General features: G+C 41.8%; 2 protein-coding genes across 2 annotated transcripts; one reads left to right on the top strand and one right to left on the bottom strand.

Moving 5' to 3' along the window:
• Positions 1 to 7091: 7091 nt before the first annotated feature.
• Positions 7092 to 10333, bottom strand: LOC143817727 (uncharacterized). The gene is made up of 2 exons (XM_077299214.1): positions 9049 to 10333; positions 7092 to 7280 (listed from the first exon to the last, which is right to left on the bottom strand). Exon 1 carries the CDS (start codon positions 10331 to 10333, stop codon positions 9125 to 9127), a length of 1209 nt encoding a protein of 402 aa, XP_077155329.1. The 3' UTR covers positions 7092 to 7280; positions 9049 to 9124.
• An 881-nt stretch (positions 10334 to 11214) lies between these two features.
• LOC143818356 (uncharacterized) lies at positions 11215 to 15032 on the top strand. The gene is made up of 2 exons (XM_077299697.1): positions 11215 to 12873; positions 14645 to 15032. Exon 1 carries the CDS (start codon positions 11589 to 11591, stop codon positions 12795 to 12797), a length of 1209 nt encoding a protein of 402 aa, XP_077155812.1. The 5' UTR covers positions 11215 to 11588; the 3' UTR covers positions 12798 to 12873; positions 14645 to 15032.
• Positions 15033 to 23775: the final 8743 nt, after the last annotated feature.

The following is a 23775-nucleotide window of genomic DNA, read 5'->3' as shown; positions in this document are numbered from 1 at the left end:
GTGGCTGTGGTTTGGAACATGGTCTGTGTGTTGGGACGGAGAAGGCCTTCTGTGTGTTTGGCTCCAGACTAAGCCTGAGTACTGGACACCAGCCTGTATGCCCACAGCCTAAAGGCTGTTTTGTTTTTTGTTTGGCTTCCATGGTTTATGAAGTAGTAAAACCCAAAACTTCCTAATTTGATATTTCTGTTCTTCTCCTTTCTACAATATATTATCCCTGAAAAATATATTTGTTACATGCATTATATAGCTATGTTTATTCCAGTAATACCGTGATTAAACAGTACAGTTGATTTTAACCAGCTCTAGTCAAATTTTGTGCAAATTATGTTAAAATTATGGTTGTGATTTTTCTTACATACCATTGAGGACATTAATTGAATGGCATAGACTGTCAAAAAATTACTATTGTAGCTGTGAATGATCATATTTCAACTTGAGCTGTAATGGGCCAACGTAGAGTAGCTTTATTGTTAAAAGAGATTCCTTTTTTAAAAACATTTCTAAAATAAAGAATTGACACCAAAAATTGAAATCACGTTTTGTAATTTTTTTTATTAAACATTGGCAATATAGCTTAATATAATAAAATGCAATCATTTACTAAAACCATGTATAAATGCCATATTGTTTGCTTCACTTTTGTTTAACCTCATGTAATCAATTTCTTTGAGTACCATGCTTTCATATCAAGCATGAAATGCGGTAAAACCTTTTGAAATATGTCTTAGACTTTGTGAGTGCTTAGGATGGGGGTCAATACATTTAGATGTCCAATGAGTGCACGGTATGACATGAGTGCTTCTTCATACAGCACCTTGTCAGAGATTTGTACCATAGGAATAATTAACCCTCACCTTTGAAAAGGCATGTTTGCAGTAGGCATCTAATTCAAAATGGTTGTCTATAAGTTGACAAACTATTAAAAGATCAGTAGGCATTCATTTACAAGAAAATTACAGTTTTTCCTGGTAAAGCTACATGTTTATTGCTGTATTGAAATGAACATGGCTTAAACCACTTTTTAGTTGCTTAACAGGCAATCGGTATGGTTTTCAATGTCTATCAAAAGGATCATGATGAAACAATAAGCATTTAAGGTAATTGCTAGATGAGATGATGTACTACTATAAAATGTTATAATTAGATAATGTATAATAACATACAGTTGGTCAGTAACCAATCACAGATCTCTGGAACATCTGTCTGTAACTGTGGTACGTGCAGTAAATGTTTAACTAATGTTTGAATGCTATGTACCCAAAGCTTGCCTAAATGAGAGAAAAATGTAACGTTATCATGCCAGCTAATGTATAATTGCTATGTAAAACCAAAACCTGCATAAATTAGGGTAAAATATGCAACATATGTTATCATGAGATCAGCACACAACTCAATATGATTATACACAGATTTACTTTACTTTCCTCAGGATTAATAACTCACAAACCTGTACCTTCTTGAACAAAAATATTTTTTTGGTCATAAGTAACATAGCTCAGTGAAATATTTATCTATTTGATTAATGTAATTTGTTATTATTTATTAATAAGAAATAAAATTACCAATAAAGAATAAAAAAAATTGTAGGACCTATTGTGTCCACCATCAAAGATAGATCGTATTGTATACTCAAATAATAAATGTAGTTTTAGCAATTTATCTAAACAGCAATTTATTAAAATAATACTAGTAGCACTTTTTGGTCACTATGTGAATAAATCCTTTTTAAACAAAGTAATTTCCTGTGTAAAATTAAAAAAAAATCTACTCACCTTTCTGCACCAGTACTGTCCGGGGGAGGTGGGTGCCGAGTCAGCTGTGGTCCATGTGCTATTATTATGTCACATGAGCCCTGCAGCCAATCAGTAGCAACTATCCGGGGGTAGGTAGGTGCCGAGTGAGCAGTGGTCCATGTGCCATTATTATGTCACATGAGCCCTGCAGCCAGGAATTGTGCAGGCGCACACAGCAGCATATTTCCAACATTAATCTGCCCAAACGGGATCAGATTAAAGGTAAAAACTTATCTACAGTGGCTAATCATTTCTTGCAGGTGCACTCGAGCAGCTTACGTGGTCTGCAGGTTATTGGTTTACAAAAATTACCAAACAATATCCGCAAATCGGACAGACAAGGGGAATTATTAAGACTAGAATCGAGATGGATTGGATCTATAAGCTGGATACGGTGGCCCCCAAAGGCATCAATGAAGACCTGTTGTACACGGGTTTCTTGATGCCATGAAGCATGGGCTCTGTGATAGGGATATACAAGTACCTCATATTTGAGTAATAGGCTCTTGGTTACCTTTATTCAGCCATGGTGTATGCTGGAAAGCATTTGCACTTTTTTTTTTTTCATGAAGATGGTCGTTTTGGGTTTCGGGGTCCTAGGAGTCCTCAATAACGTATTTATCTTTTATTAATGGGGACCCTAATAGCTCCCATTGATAAGATATGATCTATTTACTTATTAAACCTCATCATGTAAATATTTAGCATATGAACTCCTTTGCTACATATGGGATACTATAGTGCAAGGATCTGATTGCCCCCTATATATCCTTTTTTTGTATTTGTTTTTGTTTGTTTTTTTACTTTTGCGCATGCATGCGGATATTTTTCTTGCGAGCACCGGCAGATAGTGAAAATCCTGTTGGACTTTCTAGCCGGTCACTTTGCGCATATGGGGTGATGTCAAGTGTGCATTTCCTTTGCGCTGTGGAACGCACAGTGACACGCATACTACCAAAGATAGTGGGAGTGTCATTGGACACCTTGGTTGTTTACTCTGCGCAGGCGCGGTGATGTTATTTCCACCCTATGGAACGCAGAATGACACGCACACCGACTCATAGTGTGCCTCCATCACAGGGTTTCGCTGATTTGTTCCTAGACTACCAAACACAGGTGTTGGTGATCCAGGTAACAATAGTAAGTGCCCCTACTTCTGCTTAAAGTGGCTGGGCAGTGTATTTCACATCTTCCCCTGACGAAGCTACATATGGTAGCGATATGCGTAGGGATGCCCCACATGGCTACATATTGATCACTTGGCAAGTATGAATTTTGTTTATATGCATGCCTGTTGGTATTATTAGGGTTATTATTTATGGCTATACATTGATTATCTGTTTTGCACATTCTCTTTATGAGTGTATCTGAGTACTGCTTTTTATAAGATAAGAGTGTTTTTCTCTAAGTGGAAGTGTGCTGCACTTGTAATATTGTATACATTTCAGAATTTTAACTAATGGGGTATATCTAAGCCTGGTATTTATTATTATTTATTTTCTGAAATATTATCTTGGGAAAAAGTATTTAAAACTGCTCTTAGTAAGCAGCTACGTGATTTATAGATTACTAAGCACTCACAGTATCACTCATGGATTTTTTTGTCTATATTTAGCCGCCATGACCCTATTGAGCCATGACTTGTGTGTGTTTTAGATGTTTTTAAATGCTTTTTATACATGTATGTGCACTTGTTTTTGTCTCAATAGAGCCTTTGTTCACATGATATATTTGGTGTGTGCACCTCTATTTGAGTCTTCTTTTTATTTTCACTTTTCAAACATGCATTTGTAGGACGCTATGGTAGCACCCCTCTCATTATCTCTGGATACTTATAATATGGCGGTGCCCGCTAACCTTTTCTTATCCAACCCAGCAGCCAATCAGCAGCAAGAATTGGGCTGTTGGGCTCTTACTATTTCTACTTATCCTACATTGTCCGAGAGCAGTAAGAGCACATGAAGCCCAATTGCAGCCACTGATTGTCTGCAGGACCAGGTGCAAAGATAATTATATATTTTTATTTGTTACTTAATTAAAAAAACTTGTCACTTTCCTGTGACATATTACATCTGATTTGTGTTCACCTAGCAATTTTGATCGTATACTGCTAACGCCAGTAATTGGCTTCAGACATCACATGTAGTATTCAAGCAGTAGCAACCGGAAACAGTATAATGGTGAGGAACAGCAGGGACAGAGCACTGGAACAGAAGGTGAGTAGATATTATTTATTGTTATAGCAGAACTGCTGCCTCATTGAACCATTTTATGTCACTTTAATTCAGTAAAAATATTTATTTTAGCTACAGTGCCAATTGTGATAAGATGATTGAATCTAAAAAATATGTTTTGAAAACCTAATGCAAATCCACTCACTTTAGAGCTTTGTCAAAGTTGTTTGATAACCAAAAAAAAGCCAATCCCATGCCCAGCATTCATAATTCAGTAAACTGCAAACATAAATTTCCATAAGGAAAATACGGTAATTTTTAGGACTAGAAGCATTAGATGTGGAATTTGAAGCAACCAATAAATAAAATATTTACTAGTTTATGTAATAAAAAAACTCTGATTTGAAGTCCTGGATTCAAAATCAAAATTGCATTTTTATTTGGCTAGGAAAAGCAGCTGCAAGACAAGCAATCTTGATTGGCATAGATCCATTTACTTCTTCCAAATTTTGTCTTTATGAATATTTATTTCCAAAACAGTAGAAGTGTTCGATGCCATTATTTAATAATTAATAAGACAATCGACAATGCATTTATCATTGTCTATCTCCAGAAAATATTGGCATGCTTCATATATTTTCCAGCTTAAATATATTATTAATGCTTGTATAAGGAATTTTGATCTTTTGAAGAATAATCATATTTATGTACATTTATTAAGATTTCAATCTCTACCATAAGAATACAGATACAGTTTTATTTTGTTTGGAAATCCAAGATTAATATCATATTAAAAATCCAAAAACAGTGGTTATATAAACTTTACAAACTTTCTTGATATACCTAACAGCCTTTTTCTACTATAAACACTTTATCACGAATGACAGACATAACGCTGTAAGTTCCTGTATCATGGTATGTCCGTCATGACTTTAAACTGTCACTGCATGTTAACATGCAGTGACAGTTCCATGCCAACTGCTATCAGTGACAGCTGAGCTGCACAGGAAGAGGTGTGAAGACTAGTGATGATGAGCGTGTACTGTAATTTTCGTAATCGCTATACTCGGAACAAGTACTTTGTAAAAATCGCGTATTTGATCCGAATAGCGAGAACAATGCAAGTCAATGGGAAATGCGAGTAATTTTCTGCTAGACCCAACAAAGGGGTCTAAGGGCCTGAGGAAAAGGCTGAAATGGATTAGAAGGTGATGAAACAGAATGGGACGAGCCTGGAGAATATGCCTGCATGCATTTCTGATTCACATATGGTTTCTGGGAATACGTTTGTTGCAGTATTACGCCATTTGTCACAAGGGCCTCCAATGACAAATCATAGGTAGGACCACTCTACATTCAATATTTGTCCACTGCACAATGTGCATAGGATTTGTAAAAATTAGCTCTTTGGGCTGAGTCATGGTTGACACAGGAAGCCACGATACCAAGAGCCTCCAATCACAAATATTAGTTAGGTTGGAGTAGGAATATTGTCCTGGTTTGTCCACTGCACAATGTGCATAAGATTTGTAAAAATTAGCTCTATGGGCTGAGTCATGGTTGATGCAGGAAGCCACCATCCCAAGGGCCTCCAATTAAAATAGTAGTCAGGCTGGAGTAGGAATATTGTCCTGGTTTGTCCACTGCACAATGTGCATAGGGTTTGTAAAAATTAGCTCTATGGGCTGAGTCATGGTTGATGCAGGAAGCCACCATCCCAAGGGCCTCCAATCACAAATAGTAGTTAGGCTGGAGTACGAATACTGTCCTGGTTTGTCCACTGCACAATGTGGATGAGGTTTGTAAAAATTAGCTCTATGGACTGAGTCATGGTTGATGAAGGAATGAAACGGGTTTCTAAGGGAAGGGGCTGATGTTAACAGCAGTAGCATGAATCAGCATTTTTGGTGAATTTAGGTTGGCTTGCTGTCATCTGGATGGATTGCAAACTGTGGAGATATCCAGTCCTTGTTGAATTTAATCAGAGTAAGTCTGTCGTGGAGAGGCGGGTGCACCAATCAGTGATCATTGACCCAGCGGAACTGAAAACATGCTCTGACATCACACTAGCAGCAGAGCAGGTCAACACCTCCGAGGTCCGGCCAAGTGTTCTGTTTGCACACCCAATAATTAAAGGGAACTGAAGCATCAGAAAGGACGCACATATGGTCACTTAAGTACCCCTTGACCATGTTCTGCAATTTCTCTCTCCTTGGCATTGTTGCAGGCACAGATAGCCCTTGTTGTTGTGCTGGTTTATTGAACATTGCCCAATTTGTGCATATTTCCCCCCCACCTCTGTTGGACCTGGTGTTCGAGTCTCTCCCCATTATCCCTTGTTGTTGAAAACAGCTGTTACCTCTGCCACCAACATTGTCTGAGGGTGATGTTTTCATCACGTGATCTACAATGACCCTCTTGAACAATTCTATTGTAAAACTCTTTGGTGACTCCATAAGGAGAGAAGCAAATTTATCCTTGTACCATGGATCAAGAAAGGTGGACAACCAGTATTGGTTGTTGGATAAATTGTGTATCATACGAGGATCTTGCCACAGACACTTTCACATGAAATGTGCCATGTGAGCCAAGCTGCAAAAAGGCACATATTCTGTGTCCCCAACAGTAGGAACAGTACCCATCCTCTCCTCCCGCTTACTTGCCTCCTCCTCTTCAGCTCATCCAGGCGGCACAGACATGAAACTTGGGTTGGGTGTCCCCTCTGTAGCATTGGAGGAAAAATTGGTGTGCACTAGGGTTAAGGTAGGGCGAGGTGCTGGTGTAGAGGACTGGAGTGTCCCAAACACTAAGACTAAACTTAATACACCGCACACTCTAGAGGTATCATATGCAAAAGGTGAATTTATTGAAGTGCTTTTAGATATACTATTCAACAGTGCAAAGTTGCGACCAGAAGTCAAACTGACAACGTTTCGACTCTTCCCGAGTCTTTGTCAAGAGGTCGCTGAAAAGAACAAAATATGTATGAACAATTGTACAACACGAGTATAAATACAAAGATCATTATGTTCACAATCGTCACACACAAAACCCGAAGGAGAGAAAAAACAAGAACATATACATAAATATATATACATATATACACGACACAGCATTATACAGGTATTGTCTCCTGTCACGGGTGAGAGAAATCCCCCCGTTGTAGGTGAGAGTGACGATCCGCGTGATTGGAGGTGATCTCATGATAGTTCAAAGGACGGCAGGCACGAGAGGACACCGGTGTGAGGTTTACCTTAGCAAGGTGAATAGTGGTGTAGTACGAAAGATATCCTTGTAGCATATAGAAAATCTATAAGGAATAAAGAATGTTAGTAGGGGCTCTTGATGTAGGACAACCTAAAGTCAAATATTAAGAAAATTACCTTGCATAATATTTAATTTATAATAGACGGATAGCCCTGCTTAGTGGTACTGTAGATACAATCTGCCAGGAATATATAGGAAGAAATAAATGTATGATAAGACAGAACACATAATGAGTCATGTGTAATGCTGGTGCCGGTAGTTGTACCTGTCAAAGCCGGTAAGGGTACTTTATGGTATAGTAGTGGCCCAGAATAAATTGCGATAGTCCTATTGTGCTACAGGATGAAATCTGTAAAGAGAGCACCTGATTTGTGGGATTGCCAGCATGGAGATGTAGTAGGCAGTACTATATGGTATTATCAGGGGTGAAAGTAGGAAGTAGTTATAAAGGGTATTACCTTGCGTTGCTGTTAATGTGGGGCTATTGTAAGATTTCTCTGACAATGCAAGTAAATAGGTAGCATTAGCTACGATGAGGCTACAGATGGAAGACCTCTGTGGAGAGATATAGTGCAACTCAGATATCTAGGTGCCATCAAATTCTAAGGCATATAAAAGTAGTGTGTAGAAGCAGGTATCTTGGAATGTTACCTTATAGTGCACCTAGTAAGAGACTCCACCTGAGAGTACTCTGGCCGTGGCAAGGACAGGATTGTCCAGTAAACAGGGGGGCTGGAGGTAAGGGGCCTCTGCAGAGAAATGCATATTATAAGCCGGCACCCTGGACAATGCCAGGGTCATATAACATAGAGATCAGTGGGCAGCAAATACATTGGTGGGTCAGGGTATTACCTGGTGGCGCTCGTGGCATCAGCGGCGCTCCTGCGCCTTGCTGTGTGGGCAGGTACTGAATGGCGTCCTGTGCTCAGTATTTGAGCGCGGAGGGACCCGCGGCACCGGAAGTGCGTCATCCGGTACCGGAAGTCCCGCCGCCTGGTCACTGGAATCATCTGCGCAGGAGCAGGCGTCGTCAAGGGAACGGAGCGCTGTATACTGATTAAAGCAACAGCGCCTGCGCTAAGGGGCGATCACTGAAATGTACTGTGCAAGTACGAACGTGGTCAGGGAAACACAGCGCTTTGTGTCACCTGTAATGATAACGCCTGTGCTCTGGGATGACCGCTGGGCTAGAGTGTGACACAATGGCAAAAAAGTCCTGACAGATTATATATACAGTATTGGTTGGCTGTTCTGTATAGGAGGGGCAAACCCTTGGTACATACAGGAACCTAAAAACGTGGAGCAGTGGAGAAAACTAATAAAACCAAAATAGAAGCAAAATGTAAAAATGATAATAAAATGAAATTAAAAACAAAAATAAAATTAAAATATAATAGAATGAAATTTGAGAAAAAAATATAGTAAATGAAAAACCAATGGGAAAACAGAAAATAAACAAATAAGGATGAATGGAGACATAACGTAGTTTGTCAGAAAAATCATCCAGACGATGGATGCACCTTGATTAACCTAATTAGAATGGAAATAAAAATGAAAAAATAGAAAAAATTGAAAATGATGATAATAGAGTTTGAAAAAATAAAAGTAAAAATCAAAATCAAAATTATAAATAAAATGTATAAAAATAATGAAAAAAATGAAAAAAATAATGAAAAAAATAATGAAAAAAAATTAGAGAATACGAAATAAGATGATGAAAATGAAAATAAAATAAGAAAATAAGAAAAAATAAAAAATAGATGATAACCCCCCTTTTTTTTTTTTTTTAAAGAGGAGGAGGGTAGTCATACCGAATGGAGATTAGACTCACCACCACGTCAGCGGGTCTATAGGGGAAAAAAAGGGAGAACATGTCAATATAGAAATTCAGGGTAGCCAGTCAATTTCCCTATTTAAGCCTTTAGGTGCAAGCGTATCAAGGGTATAGATCCAGTACGCCTCCCTGGATCGAAGTAATTTGATGTGGTCTCCACCCCGCCTTGGTCTAGGTACCTGCTCGATAACCTGGAACTTTAGTTGTGCTACCGTGTGTCTAGCAGCAGCAAAGTGGGCTGGCAGGGGGAGCCATGTTTTACCACATCTAATCGTGGATTTGTGGCTTGCCACGCGATCCCTTACATGTTGTATTGTCTCGCCAACATACAGAAGGCCACATGGGCACTTGATTAGGTACACCACGAAGTTGGATTCGCAGGTGAAAAAACCCCGTATTGGAAAGGACTTCCCAGTTCTTGGGTGCGTGATACTGTCTGTTCTGATTATATTAGAACAGGCAGCGCAATGGAGGCATGGAAACGTACCATGTCGGCGTGTACTAAGGAGCTGTTGGGTAAGTTCCGTGCGTGCACTCCCTATGTCAGCCCTTACGATCTGATCCTTGATGTTTGGGGGTCGTCTAGTGCTCATCAGAGCTGGTGTTTGAAAGGAGGGAATGCTTGGATAGGCTTTGCCCAAGAGAGGCCAATGTCTCCTGATGGCTGAGTGGACCTTTGGCATGAACGGGTGGTGGGTATGTACAAAGGGAAGCCGCTCCTGTTTTATTTTAGGTGGTTGGTCTCCCACAGGGGCAGAGGACAGTAACCGTTCTTGATGTAAAAGTGTGGAGGGGTACTCTCTATCTCTAAATTTCTCAGACATAAGGTCAAGTCTAGTGTGAAGGGTTTCAGGATCCGACACTATTCGTGACACTCTTTTAAACTGCGAGCGGGGGAGACTGTCTTTTGTGGACCTAGGATGACAGCTAGAATATAGCAATAGACTGTTACAGTCCGTAGGTTTGGTGTGAAGGTCCGTGCTCAATCTACCCTGGGGGTCCTTCAGGACCATGGTGTCCAGAAAGGCTATATGTGTAGCACTGAAGTTCAATGTAAACTGCAGTTCTTGAAAAATGGAGTTGAGATATCCATGGAAGTCACTCAATGTGTCTGGGGTACCTGTCCAAATCATGAAAATGTCATCTATGTAGCGATGATATTCAATTGCATACTGGAGGAAAGACTCATTGTTATAGATAAACTGTTCTTCGAAGGACTGCATATAGGCATTAGCGTACGCCGGGGCCACGTTTGAGCCCATGGCGGTCCCACGTGCCTGGACATAGTACGAATCCTCGTATAGGAAGTAGTTCTCATAAAGTACTACCCTGAGTAGGTCTAGACAGAGATCAATAGAATTAGGTGACAAGTCAGATCTATCTAATAGGTCCTTGGTAGCTAAGATACCCCTTTCATGTGAGATGGATGTGTACAAACTTTGTACATCCAAGGTGACTAATAAGCTGGACTCAGGTATTTGTTGGATACTCCTTATGACACCCAAAAACTGGCTGGTATCCAAAAGAAAAGATCTTGTCCCCTTGACGAGGGGTGTCAGGATCTTTTCTAAGAACTTTGAGAGAGGTGAGAAAACAGAATCCGTAGAGGCCACTATGGGCCTCCCCGGGGGGTTATTGAGGGATTTGTGAATTTTGGGTAAAACGTAGAAAACCGGAATCATTGGGTGGGGTTTTTTTAGAAAGGTTGCTGTTTTGGTGTCTATTGTTTTGTTGTCAAGATAAAAGGTAAGGAGGTCCTTTATACGTTGGGAGATCTTAGGGGTGGGATCCCTAGGGATAGCCTTATAGGTATCTGTATCTGATAACTGTCGGAGTACTTCCGCATGATATAGGGAGCGGTCCATCACGACAGTGGCACCCCCTTTGTCACCCCCTTTTGGTGCCACTGTCGTGATGGACCGCTCCCTATATCATGCGGAAGTACTCCGACAGTTATCAGATACAGATACCTATAAGGCTATCCCTAGGGATCCCACCCCTAAGATCTCCCAACGTATAAAGGACCTCCTTACCTTTTATCTTGACAACAAAACAATAGACACCAAAACAGCAACCTTTCTAAAAAAACCCCACCCAATGATTCCGGTTTTCTACGTTTTACCCAAAATTCACAAATCCCTCAATAACCCCCCGGGGAGGCCCATAGTGGCCTCTACGGATTCTGTTTTCTCACCTCTCTCAAAGTTCTTAGAAAAGATCCTGACACCCCTCGTCAAGGGGACAAGATCTTTTCTTTTGGATACCAGCCAGTTTTTGGGTGTCATAAGGAGTATCCAACAAATACCTGAGTCCAGCTTATTAGTCACCTTGGATGTACAAAGTTTGTACACATCCATCTCACATGAAAGGGGTATCTTAGCTACCAAGGACCTATTAGATAGATCTGACTTGTCACCTAATTCTATTGATCTCTGTCTAGACCTACTCAGGGTAGTACTTTATGAGAACTACTTCCTATACGAGGATTCGTACTATGTCCAGGCACGTGGGACCGCCATGGGCTCAAACGTGGCCCCGGCGTACGCTAATGCCTATATGCACTCCTTCGAAGAACAGTTTATCTATAACAATGAGTCTTTCCTCCAGTATGCAATTGAATATCATCGCTACATAGATGACATTTTCATGATTTGGACAGGTACCCCAGACACATTGAGTGACTTCCATGGATATCTCAACTCCATTTTTCAAGAACTGCAGTTTACATTGAACTTCAGTGCTACACATATAGCCTTTCTGGACACCATGGTCCTGAAGGACCCCCAGGGTAGATTGAGCACGGACCTTCACACCAAACCTACGGACTGTAACAGTCTATTGCTATATTCTAGCTGTCATCCTAGGTCCACAAAAGACAGTCTCCCCCGCTCGCAGTTTAAAAGAGTGTCACGAATAGTGTCGGATCCTGAAACCCTTCACACTAGACTTGACCTTATGTCTGAGAAATTTAGAGATAGAGAGTACCCCTCCACACTTTTACATCAAGAACGGTTACTGTCCTCTGCCCCTGTGGGAGACCAACCACCTAAAATAAAACAGGAGCGGCTTCCCTTTGTACATACCCACCACCCGTTCATGCCAAAGGTCCACTCAGCCATCAGGAGACATTGGCCTCTCTTGGGCAAAGCCTATCCAAGCATTCCCTCCTTTCAAACACCAGCTCTGATGAGCACTAGACGACCCCCAAACATCAAGGATCAGATCGTAAGGGCTGACATAGGGAGTGCACGCACGGAACTTACCCAACAGCTCCTTAGTACACGCCGACATGGTACGTTTCCATGCCTCCATTGCGCTGCCTGTTCTAATATAATCAGAACAGACAGTATCACGCACCCAAGAACTGGGAAGTCCTTTCCAATACGGGGTTTTTTCACCTGCGAATCCAACTTCGTGGTGTACCTAATCAAGTGCCCATGTGGCCTTCTGTATGTTGGCGAGACAATACAACATGTAAGGGATCGCGTGGCAAGCCACAAATCCACGATTAGATGTGGTAAAACATGGCTCCCCCTGCCAGCCCACTTTGCTGCTGCTAGACACACGGTAGCACAACTAAAGTTCCAGGTTATCGAGCAGGTACCTAGACCAAGGCGGGGTGGAGACCACATCAAATTACTTCGATCCAGGGAGGCGTACTGGATCTATACCCTTGATACGCTTGCACCTAAAGGCTTAAATAGGGAAATTGACTGGCTACCCTGAATTTCTATATTGACATGTTCTCCCTTTTTTTCCCCTATAGACCCGCTGACGTGGTGGTGAGTCTAATCTCCATTCGGTATGACTACCCTCCTCCTCTTTAAAAAAAAAAAAAAAGGGGGGTTATCATCTATTTTTTATTTTTTCTTATTTTCTTATTTTATTTTCATTTTCATCATCTTATTTCGTATTCTCTAATTTTTTTTCATTATTTTTTTCATTATTTTTTTCATTTTTTTCATTATTTTTATACATTTTATTTATAATTTTGATTTTGATTTTTGCTTTTATTTTTTCAAACTCTATTATCATCATTTTCAATTTTTTCTATTTTTTCATTTTTATTTCCATTCTAATTAGGTTAATCAAGGTGCATCCATCGTCTGGATGATTTTTCTGACAAACTACGTTATGTCCCCATTCATCCTTATTTGTTTATTTTCTGTTTTCCCATTGGTTTTTCATTTACTATATTTTTTTCTCAAATTTCATTCTATTATATTTTAATTTTATTTTTGTTTTTAATTTCATTTTATTATTATCATTTTTACATTTTGCTTCTATTTTGGTTTTATTAGTTTTCTCCACTGCTCCACGTTTTTAGGTTCCTGTATGTACCAAGGATTTGCCCCTCCTATACAGAACAGCCAACCAATACTGTATATATAATCTGTCAGGACTTTTTTGCCATTGTGTCACACTCTAGCCCAGCGGTCATCCCAGAGCACAGGCGTTATCATTACAGGTGACACAAAGCGCTGTGTTTCCCTGACCACGTTCGTACTTGCACAGTACATTTCAGTGATCGCCCCTTAGCGCAGGCGCTGTTGCTTTAATCAGTATACAGCTCTCCGTTCCCTTGACGACGCCTGCTCCTGCGCAGATGATTCCAGTGACCAGGCGGCGGGACTTCCGGTACCGGATGACGCACTTCCGGTGCCGCGGGTCCCTCCGCGCTCAAATACTGAGCACAGGACGCCATTCAGTACCTGCCCACACAGCAAGGCGCAGGAGCGCCGCTGATGCCACGAGCGCCACCAGGTAATACCCTGACCCACCAATGTATTTGCTGCCCACTGATCTCTATGTTATATGACCCTGGCATTGTCCAGGGTGCCGGCTTATAATATGCATTTCTCTGCAGAGGCCCCTTACCTCCAGCCCCCCTGTTTACTGGACAATCCTGTCCTTGCCACGGCCAGAGTACTCTCAGGTGGAGTCTCTTACTAGGTGCACTATAAGGTAACATTCCAAGATACCTGCTTCTACACACTACTTTTATATGCCTTAGAATTTGATGGCACCTAGATATCTGAGTTGCACTATATCTCTCCACAGAGGTCTTCCATCTGTAGCCTCATCGTAGCTAATGCTACCTATTTACTTGCATTGTCAGAGAAATCTTACAATAGCCCCACATTAACAGCAACGCAAGGTAATACCCTTTATAACTACTTCCTACTTTCACCCCTGATAATACCATATAGTACTGCCTACTACATCTCCATGCTGGCAATCCCACAAATCAGGTGCTCTCTTTACAGATTTCATCCTGTAGCACAATAGGACTATCGCAATTTATTCTGGGCCACTACTATACCATAAAGTACCCTTACCGGCTTTGACAGGTACAACTACCGGCACCAGCATTACACATGACTCATTATGTGTTCTGTCTTATCATACATTTATTTCTTCCTATATATTCCTGGCAGATTGTATCTACAGTACCACTAAGCAGGGCTATCCGTCTATTATAAATTAAATATTATGCAAGGTAATTTTCTTAATATTTGACTTTAGGTTGTCCTACATCAAGAGCCCCTACTAACATTCTTTATTCCTTATAGATTTTCTATATGCTACAAGGATATCTTTCGTACTACACCACTATTCACCTTGCTAAGGTAAACCTCACACCGGTGTCCTCTCGTGCCTGCCGTCCTTTGAACTATCATGAGATCACCTCCAATCACGCGGATCGTCACTCTCACCTACAACGGGGGGATTTCTCTCACCCGTGACAGGAGACAATACCTGTATAATGCTGTGTCGTGTATATATGTATATATATTTATGTATATGTTCTTGTTTTTTCTCTCCTTCGGGTTTTGTGTGCGACGATTGTGAACATAATGATCTTTGTATTTATACTCGTGTTGTACAATTGTTCATACATATTTTGTTCTTTTCAGCGACCTCTTGACAAAGACTCGGGAAGAGTCGAAACGTTGTCAGTTTGACTTCTGGTCGCAACTTTGCACTGTTGAATAGTATATCTAAAAGCACTTCAATAAATTCACCTTTTGCATATGATACCTCTAGAGTGTGCGGTGTATTAAGTTTAGCCCTCTGTAGCATTAACAGTCCCCTTGGTAGCACAGAAAAAGTTCTCTCCCTCCTCATCTTCCTCATCTTCCCCTCATCACCCAATGTTGCCTCAGAATATTGGCTGGGCTGGGTGATATCACCCATTGTGAATTCTCGCTCCACACCAACATGCTGGGCACTCAAAGCTTCTTCTTTGAGATTATGCACTGATTGTTTCAAGAGACACAGTAGCGGGATGGTTATACTGATAATAGCCTAATCACTGCTCACAAGCTTGGTGCAGAACTCAAAGTTCTCAAGAACCTCACAAATATTGGCGATCCCTACCCACCTGACAGTTGTTATGTGTGGTGGCTGACTCTCAGTCTGACGGGCATGTTGAAGCTGGTATTCAGCTACTGCCCTTTGCTGCTCACTAATCCTTGCCAACATATGATAGGTTCAATTCCAACACGTGGGCAGGTCACAAATGAGTCTGTGACTCAGCAAATTCAAGCGCTTTTGCAGCACTGTAAGACCACCAAAAGTGGTAGAGGAATAGTGGAAATGGGCACTAATATGGCACACCTTTTCAAGTAGGTACGGCAAGGTAGGGTAACTTTTCAGAAATTTCTGAACAACTAGGTTCAGCATGTAAGCTATGCATGGCATGTATACCAGCATGCCAACCTTTAAAGCCACCATCAGGTTACACCCATTATCGCAAATGACCAGATTGAGTTGGCGGTGAAGCAGGGAAAGCCACTGATCGGTCTGTTGTTTTAAAGCTTGCCACAGCTGTGCTGCAGTGTGTGGTTTATGACCTAAACAGATCAGCTTCAGCAGAGCGTGTTGCCGCTTTGCCAATGCACTGCTTCACAGGTCCCAGCTTGGCAGTGATGGGGAGGGTACTTCAGCAGAGGACAAGGAGCAGGAGGAGGGGAGAGAGGAAGTGGAGTATAAAAAGGTGGAAACACTGACAGAAGTTGGGTCCGCTATTCTTGGCATGGGTAGGATGTGTGATGTTCCAGTATGCGCGTTTGTCCTACCCTCTACCAGTTTCATTATGTGTGCCATGACAGAAATATATAGTCCTTGTCCACAACAACTTGTCCAGGTGTCTCTTGTTAGGTGGACCTTCCTGGTTATGGCGTTGATGAGAGCATGGTTCAGAGTGTTTAACACGTGCTTGTGTAACACAGGGACGGCACACTGGGCAAAATAGTGGCGGTTGGTAACACTGTTGTTGCAGCCATAGTCAAGATCTCACAGAAAGACTGTGTTCCCAGAAGTCTAAAAGCAACATCTCCACAGCTATTTGACAATGTGTGAGTTTAGTATTTGTGCCTGTGGGTGCGTGGCTGGGTATTTACGCTTTCTTTCCAAAATCTCAGGCATGGACAATTGGATGCTTCGCTGGGACAAGGAAGTGGATGTGGCTGATGTTTCTTGTGTATGAGCAACCGCAGTTTGTGGGCAGGAGGTATGATCGCCTCCTTCCTGAACAGCACTTTCTGAAGGACATAGCCCAGGTGACATGGCAGTGGTTTGACCCGCATTTGGTACCCTGGTGTTTCATCCACCTACTGGGGTGCTTGACTGCCATGTGGTTTCGCATACCGGTAGTGCTCAAGTTGCCTTTGACCTGGCCTCTGCTCAATTTGGTATGGAAGATGCTACAGGCTACAATGTTTTTCTCTGAAGAACTTTCAGAAAAAAAATTCCACACAGCGGCTGAACACCCCCTTTCCCTGACTTGGTGCACAGCAGGGGTGCTCTTGAAAAAAGTTGACCCAGTTCTCACTCTGGGCAAACCACAACCCCGTGGTACCTGTGTTTGTGTTACATATCCATCTTCCTCTGTGTTGCTGCGATGGCTGTGTGTGCCAAAGGTCCAGGTCGGATCAGTGGACTCATCAATAACCACCTCATCTTCCATCTCATCCTCCTTCCCAGTTGACATTGTAGGCTGACCTGATGGTAACTGTGTCTCATCATCATCAGCCTCCACCTCAGGAGACAGTAAATAACATTCCTCCAAGTAGCTTTCTTCTGGCCGTAGGTCCACAAATACTTTAGCATCAATGCATGCCACCTCCTCACGTCCCTCTTCAATGCTGCACAGTGATAGGCCAGAGCCAACCAAAGGATACGTAGCAAACAGATTCTTGGAGTGGCCAAGCTTGGGGTCATATGTCTACTGTGACTGAGAATGGCAGGAGGAAGGAGAACCAGCTTCAGGACTGGATGGGCCAGCCTTCTGTGTATCGACAGTAGACTGTGTGGTCGTGGAAGATTTGTTGCTGCTTGACAAATGCTTAGAGGCCTTGTCTGCTATTCAAGAACAAATCTGCTCTTGCTCTTCTGGCTTTCACACATGTTTGCGTTCCAGACCAGGAAATATTTCCAGGAACATAGTGGATGCATGAAAATTCTTCTGACCTGACACAGACTCAGTGCCTTTTCACGCAGTACTGACAACACCACGTCTACGTCCCTGTCCCTTAACAACAGGCTTTTTTTTGGCATTTGGGGTTTTAAACACAGATTATCAGATGTTGATGGCACAAGCAAAGCTAGTTGTCACAGCCAAAATAGTGGGGAAAATGGCCTGGTGTGTGCTTGGTAGCAGGTAGTAGGAAACTATGCGAACACCTGTTCAAAAGGATTTCTTGAGCTTCTAAGAGACATGAACTCTACAACTTTAACCTCCCTTGAAAAAGAGATTGAGGACATTCAGACCACACTCCATCGAGAGTTGAGCAATGATGCTCTAAAGAAATTTAATGAGGAAATTGATAATCTTTCCCAGAAATGGGTTCATGAGGTACAGTCTACTAAAACAAAAAAATTTCAAAGAGATGTGGAGGATAAAAAACTCCAACCTGTATATAGATGGCGGAATGTGTTCAGCCGGTCTAGACCTCGGTCTAGAAATTCTTCTTATTCAAGATCTCGATCAACTTCTATGAGATCCAATATGTCCGGTGAGGATGAATCAGTATCGAGGGGTTCCTCGCAATGTGGTCCTCCAACAAACACATCCACATCTAAACGTATAACAAGACAAACAACTAAATCTAAACAAAATGGAGGACATTACAACTCACAGGGGGGATTACAGGTGGTTAAACTATCCCCGCATGTTCTAACCGAAACCCAATTGAGGGTACTTGGTAAGGGATTTTCATTTGCCCCGACTAATTCTTTCAATTTCTTCACAGCTATGAAGGATCTCAACTTATTTTCTCGAAAATTACTTCTCAGAAAACTGCATCACAAGAGAGACTCGTGTGAATTGATGTCTGAGATCGAGAGAGAAACCCTTCATAACTTAGAGGACCTCCTTGAGGAGCAGGAGGACCCTATGACAAGTAGGTTTCCACCCTCCGCGGTGGCCAGATCGACCAGGTTTCCCCCCTTGTCACTCAGCCCTGCCATTGACATCTTTACGAAATTAGTGACAGAGGAGTTCAAGGGGCTATCTACTAGACGGCGCTTTGACAACCTCACAAGAGATGAAAGGATAGCAATCTTAGATCTTCAAAAATTACCTAATGTCATTTTTAAGGCGGCTGACAAGGGGGGAAACATTGTCATCTGGCCCCAAGAAAAATATGAACGCGAAGCGTTCCGTCAATTGAGGGATCGCAATACCTATCGTAGACTGTCCTTCAATCCCGTAACTTCCTTCTCTCTTGAACTTCAAAAGATCCTAATTAGAGCCCTTGATGACGGTCTATTTACGAAACAGGTCCTAGAGGGCCTGACAGTTAAATCCCCTAAGGTTTCAACCTTTTACCTACTACCTAAGATCCACAAGAATGCCCTCGACCCTCCTGGGCGTCCTATAGTGTCAGGGATTGGCAGTTTATGCGATCCAATATGTCAGTTTATAGATTTCTATTTAAAACCCTTAGTGGAAACCCTTCCATCATATGTGCATGACACTACGGACGCTCTGGCTAGGGTCGATGGCATTCTTGTGGATCATGATATGTTACTTGTGACGGCCGATGTAGAGAGCCTATATACATGCATTAACCATCAGCATGGCATTGAGGCTGGCCGCCTCTTCCTGGCAGCTTCCGACCGGGCCGGCCCTTTTTGTGAGTTTATCCTCGAGCTGCTGCACTATGTTCTTACCCATAATTTTTTTGTTTTTAAAGATCTATTTTACTTACAGATGCGCGGCACAGCCATGGGCGGCCTGTGCGCCCTCGTATGCAAATCTCTTCCTGGGGTCTTGGGAGAGATTCCTTTTCGGCGACGAGGGCCCACGGGCCGCCTCCCATGTGCTGTGCTGGCATCGTTATATAGATGATGTTTTTTTCTTATGGGATGGGACGGTGCAGCAGCTCGAGGAATTTATGGGGACGCTGAATCAGAATGCTCTAAATATTCGTTTAACATGCACATTCGACATCAAAAAGGTTAATTTCTTGGATGTTACCTTTGAGGTTGATCAAAGCGGTCGCATCTGATGCACTGATTCATGCATCCTCTGCCCATAATCCATCCACGATCAGGGCTGTCCCGGTCAGTTCCTGAGGATGAGGCGGAGAATAAAGCTGCCTTACCAATTTTACCACATGTGGAACGGTTTAAAAAAAAAAAAAATAAATCTTGAATTGCTGGCTTTTGTTCATTCTGTCTCCCAAAAATCGGAATAGAAAGTGATCAAACAATGTCATGTGCCTAAAATGGTATCAATAAAAATTTCAGCTCATCCCACAAAAAGCAAGGCATAGCATGACTGTCGACTGAAATATGGAAAAATTATAGCTCTCAAAATATGGTGATGCAAAAACTAGTTTTCACAAAACTTGATATAAATGTGGTATCGCTTTAATTGAACGAATCTGAAGAATAAAGTCACCTAATCACTTACTGCATGAGGAACGGCGTAAACAAATAAAACCAATTCTTCATATACAGTGGGTACGGAAAATTTTTTCACTCTTTGTTTCATTGCAGCCATTTGGCAAATTCAAAAAAGTTCATTTTTTTCACATTAATGTACACTCTGTACTGCATCTTGACTGAAAAAAAAATGTAGAAATGTTTGCAAATTTAATGAAAAAGAAAAACTGAAATATCGCATGGTCATACAGTTAGTATTCAGACTCTTTGCTCAGACACTCATATTTAAGTCACATGCTATTTCCTTATAATCCTCCTTGAGATAGTTCTACTCATTCATTGGAGACCTGCCATGTTTAATCTTAACCCCTTTCTGCCAGCTGACGGAATAGTACGTCAGCTGGCAGAACCCCCGCTTTGAGGTGGGCTCCGGCGGTGAGCCCACCTCAAAGCCACGACATGTCAGCTGTTTTGTACAGCTGACATGTGCGCACAATGAGCGCGAGCAGAATCGCGATCCGCCCGCGCCCATTAACTAGTTAAATGCCGCTGTCAAACACTGACAGCGGCATTTAACTAGCGCTCCTGGCCACGCAGCCGGAAGTGCTCTCACCGCTGACCCCCGTCACATGATCGGGGGTCATCGGTGCATTGCCATAACAACCAGAGGTCTCCTTGAGACCTCTATGGTTGTTGATGACCGATTGCTTTGAGCGCCACCCTGTGGTCGGCGTTCAAAGCAACCCTGCATTTCTGCTACATAGAGGTGATCTGTGCTTCACCTCTATGTAGCAGAGGCGATCGTGTAGTGAATGCTTCTAACCTGCTATGGAGGCTATTGAAGCATGCCAAAATTTAAAAAAAAATGTTTAAAAATATAAAAAAATAAACAAATATATAAAAGTTCAAATCACCCCCCTTTCTCTCCAATCAAAATAAAACGATAAAAAAAATCAAACCTACACATATTTGGTATCGCCACGTTCAGAATCGCCTGATCTATCAATAAAAACAAAGGATTAACCTGATCGCTATATGGCGTAGCGAGAAAAAAAATCAAAATGCCAAAATTATGTTTTTTTTGGTCGCCGCAACATTGCATTAAAATGCAATAACGGGCGATCAAAAGGACGTATCTGCACCAAAATGGTATCATTAAAAATGCCAGCTTGGCACACAAAAAATAAGCCCTCAACCGACCCCAGATCATGAAAATTGGAGATGCTACGGGTATCGGAAAATGGCGCAATTCTTTTTTTTAAGCAAATTTTGGAATTTTTTTCACCACTTAGATAAAAGAGAACCTAGACATGTTTGATGTCTATGAACTCGCAATGACCTGGAGAATCATGATTGCAGGTTAGTTTTAGCATTTAGTGAACCTAGCAAAAAAGCCAAACAAAAAACAAGTGTGAGATTGCACTTTTTTTGCAAATTCATTGCACTTGGAATTTTTTTCCCGTTTTCTGTTACATGGCATGGTAAAAGCAATGGTATAGTTCAAAAGTACATCTCATCCTGCAAAAAATAAGCTTTTACATGGCCATATTGACAGAAAAAATAAAAAAGTTATGGCTCTGGGAAGGAGGGGAGCAAAACACGAAAATGAAAAAACTAAAAAAGCTCCGGGGGTGAAGGGGTTAAATGTTAATTTGGAGGACACCTCTGCTGTGTCTAGTGAGCCTCCACTGATAGCCACTAGACACAGTCATTTCCCTGCTGCTTAAGACACTTATTAGCATATTGACCCACCTGCCTACAAACATAGCAGCTCAGGTATGGACAAATGGAATGGGACCTAGGTTCCGCTCAAGATACCTCCATGGACTCCACAGGCTCGTTAATCTGAGCCGGAGATTCCAAAGGGTTGGAAAAATTTTGGGCTAACTGAACCCTTGGTCTACACTGAGCTCGCTCTAATCTTTGTTTGGCATGCCGAAGATCGATGCGAGTGGACACCATTATTAAGTCCTCCAGTGTAGTGTAGTTTTGTTTTATTTCAAATAAAATACTTTATTCTGAGTGTGTGTTTATTTACCATACAACTATAGGATTAGTAATGGATAGCTGTCTTATAGCCTCTCCATTACTAAGCCGTGGGCTTGATGTCACCGGACAATACAAAGGTGACATGAACCCCATAAATACTAACCCCACTTGCCACCGCTATAGGGCAAGTGGGAAGAGCTGGGCAAAGAGCCAGAACTGGCACATCTAATGGATGTGCCTTTTCTGTGCAGCTGCAGGCTGCTATTTTAAGACTGGGAGGCAATATCCATGGCCCCTTACCAGCCTGAGGATACCAGCCCCCACCTGTCTGCTTTAGCAAGGCTAGTTGTCAAAAATGGGGAGGACCCCATGCACGTTTTTTAAATTATTTATTTAAATAACTTAAAATACGGCGTTGGGACCCCTCTGCTCTTAATAACCAGCCTTGTTGAAGCTGACAGCTGAGGGTTGCAGTCCCCAGCTGTGAATTTTGTCTGGCTGGTTCTCAAAAATACAAGGGAACCCATGCAGTTTTTTTGTTTAATTATTTATTTACCACGCAGGAGCCGGCTAATGAATACACCCATCATCTGATCCTGCTCTCGCTGTTTTTAACGACAGCAGGCATCGAATTATGGGAGCTATAGTCCCATTAGCTGACACCAGTGACCGGAGGTAAATTTTTTTCCTCCAATCACAGCTGCATGCTCAAAAGACAACGTGGGAATGCGGCTATCTGACTGACAGGGATGATTTCATCACCAATCAGAAGCAGAGTTTGCCGCACTGTCATGCACATGACAGCGTGGCAACCACTGTATGTTCAGGCCCCCCTATTCAAGTGAATGGGGTCCGGGTTTGGGTTTGGGTTCAGGTACTGTTCAGGTACCTGAACCCAAACATTTTGTAACTGTTCAGTCTAACCCGCCGGACCCGAACATCCAGGTGTCCGCCCATCTCTAACGCAGGCAATACAACATTGATAGCATCAAGTGTAGATGGTATGAAGGACTTATTACGGCATGTCAAGATGCAAAGTTCGAGCATCTGACTCCTACTCAATACAAAGAAAACAAAGATATTGATAACTCCGAGGTACAACCGGAACACATTTGAGTTGGATGGCAACGAACTGGAAGTTGTAAAGAACTTCAATCTACTCAGATCAATGATCTCTCAAGATGCAGCGATGACAACAGACATCAATAGGAGAATAGCCATGGGCAAATCAACAAAGAAGTCACTTCTCAAAGGTCCTAAAATCGAGGAACATTTCACTGGCAACAAAACCATGGCTCGTACGTAGTCTGTTTTCTTTTTGCAGTAGAATATGGATGTGACAGCTGAACTATAAAGAAACAAGACAAAAGAAGAATCAACACCATGGCATACATGAGGTATCAGGGTCTGGGACAGCATTTACAGCTTTGAATTGAAGTTTCATTGAGGACTTGGTGGTTAAGGAAGTGGTGTAAATCTTCTTTGCTGGGAGTTTGCCTAATTCAACAGCTCAAATTTTTTTAGTTTTCCAGCCACACTCAGGTGGCACAAACATCAGTTTAACAGACTACTATTGGTAGAAAAAAATGTAAGGATAGTAATACTGATAGTTGACTAAAAATAAGTGCAGGCCTGATGGTCTGGGAGCCATACTGCAACAGGCACCACACATGAAAGAGACAAAACTTGAAATACAAATATTTTCCAAAAGGGGAAGACAAAAGGAAATGTGGCATCAATTTACATACAGTAGAAATTTGATAATGGCACAGCAGAAGTCATCCATATGCTATGATTGAGGTATCAGAGTCTGGACCAG

The sequence above is a fragment of the Ranitomeya variabilis genome, chromosome 3 (assembly GCF_051348905.1).
Source record: "Ranitomeya variabilis isolate aRanVar5 chromosome 3, aRanVar5.hap1, whole genome shotgun sequence".
Classification (NCBI taxonomy): Eukaryota; Metazoa; Chordata; class Amphibia; order Anura; family Dendrobatidae; genus Ranitomeya; species Ranitomeya variabilis.
The sequence above is the reverse complement of the archived record's forward strand: the minus strand, read 5'-3'. Positions and strand labels throughout refer to the sequence as shown.

Bases quoted from the DNA above. Each gene is read 5' to 3' on its own strand.
- LOC143817727 (XM_077299214.1), bottom strand. From the start codon at position 10,333: ATGGGCTCAAACGTGGCCCCGGCGTACGCTAATGCCTATATGCAGTCC.
- LOC143818356 (XM_077299697.1), top strand. From the start codon at position 11,589: ATGGGCTCAAACGTGGCCCCGGCGTACGCTAATGCCTATATGCACTCC.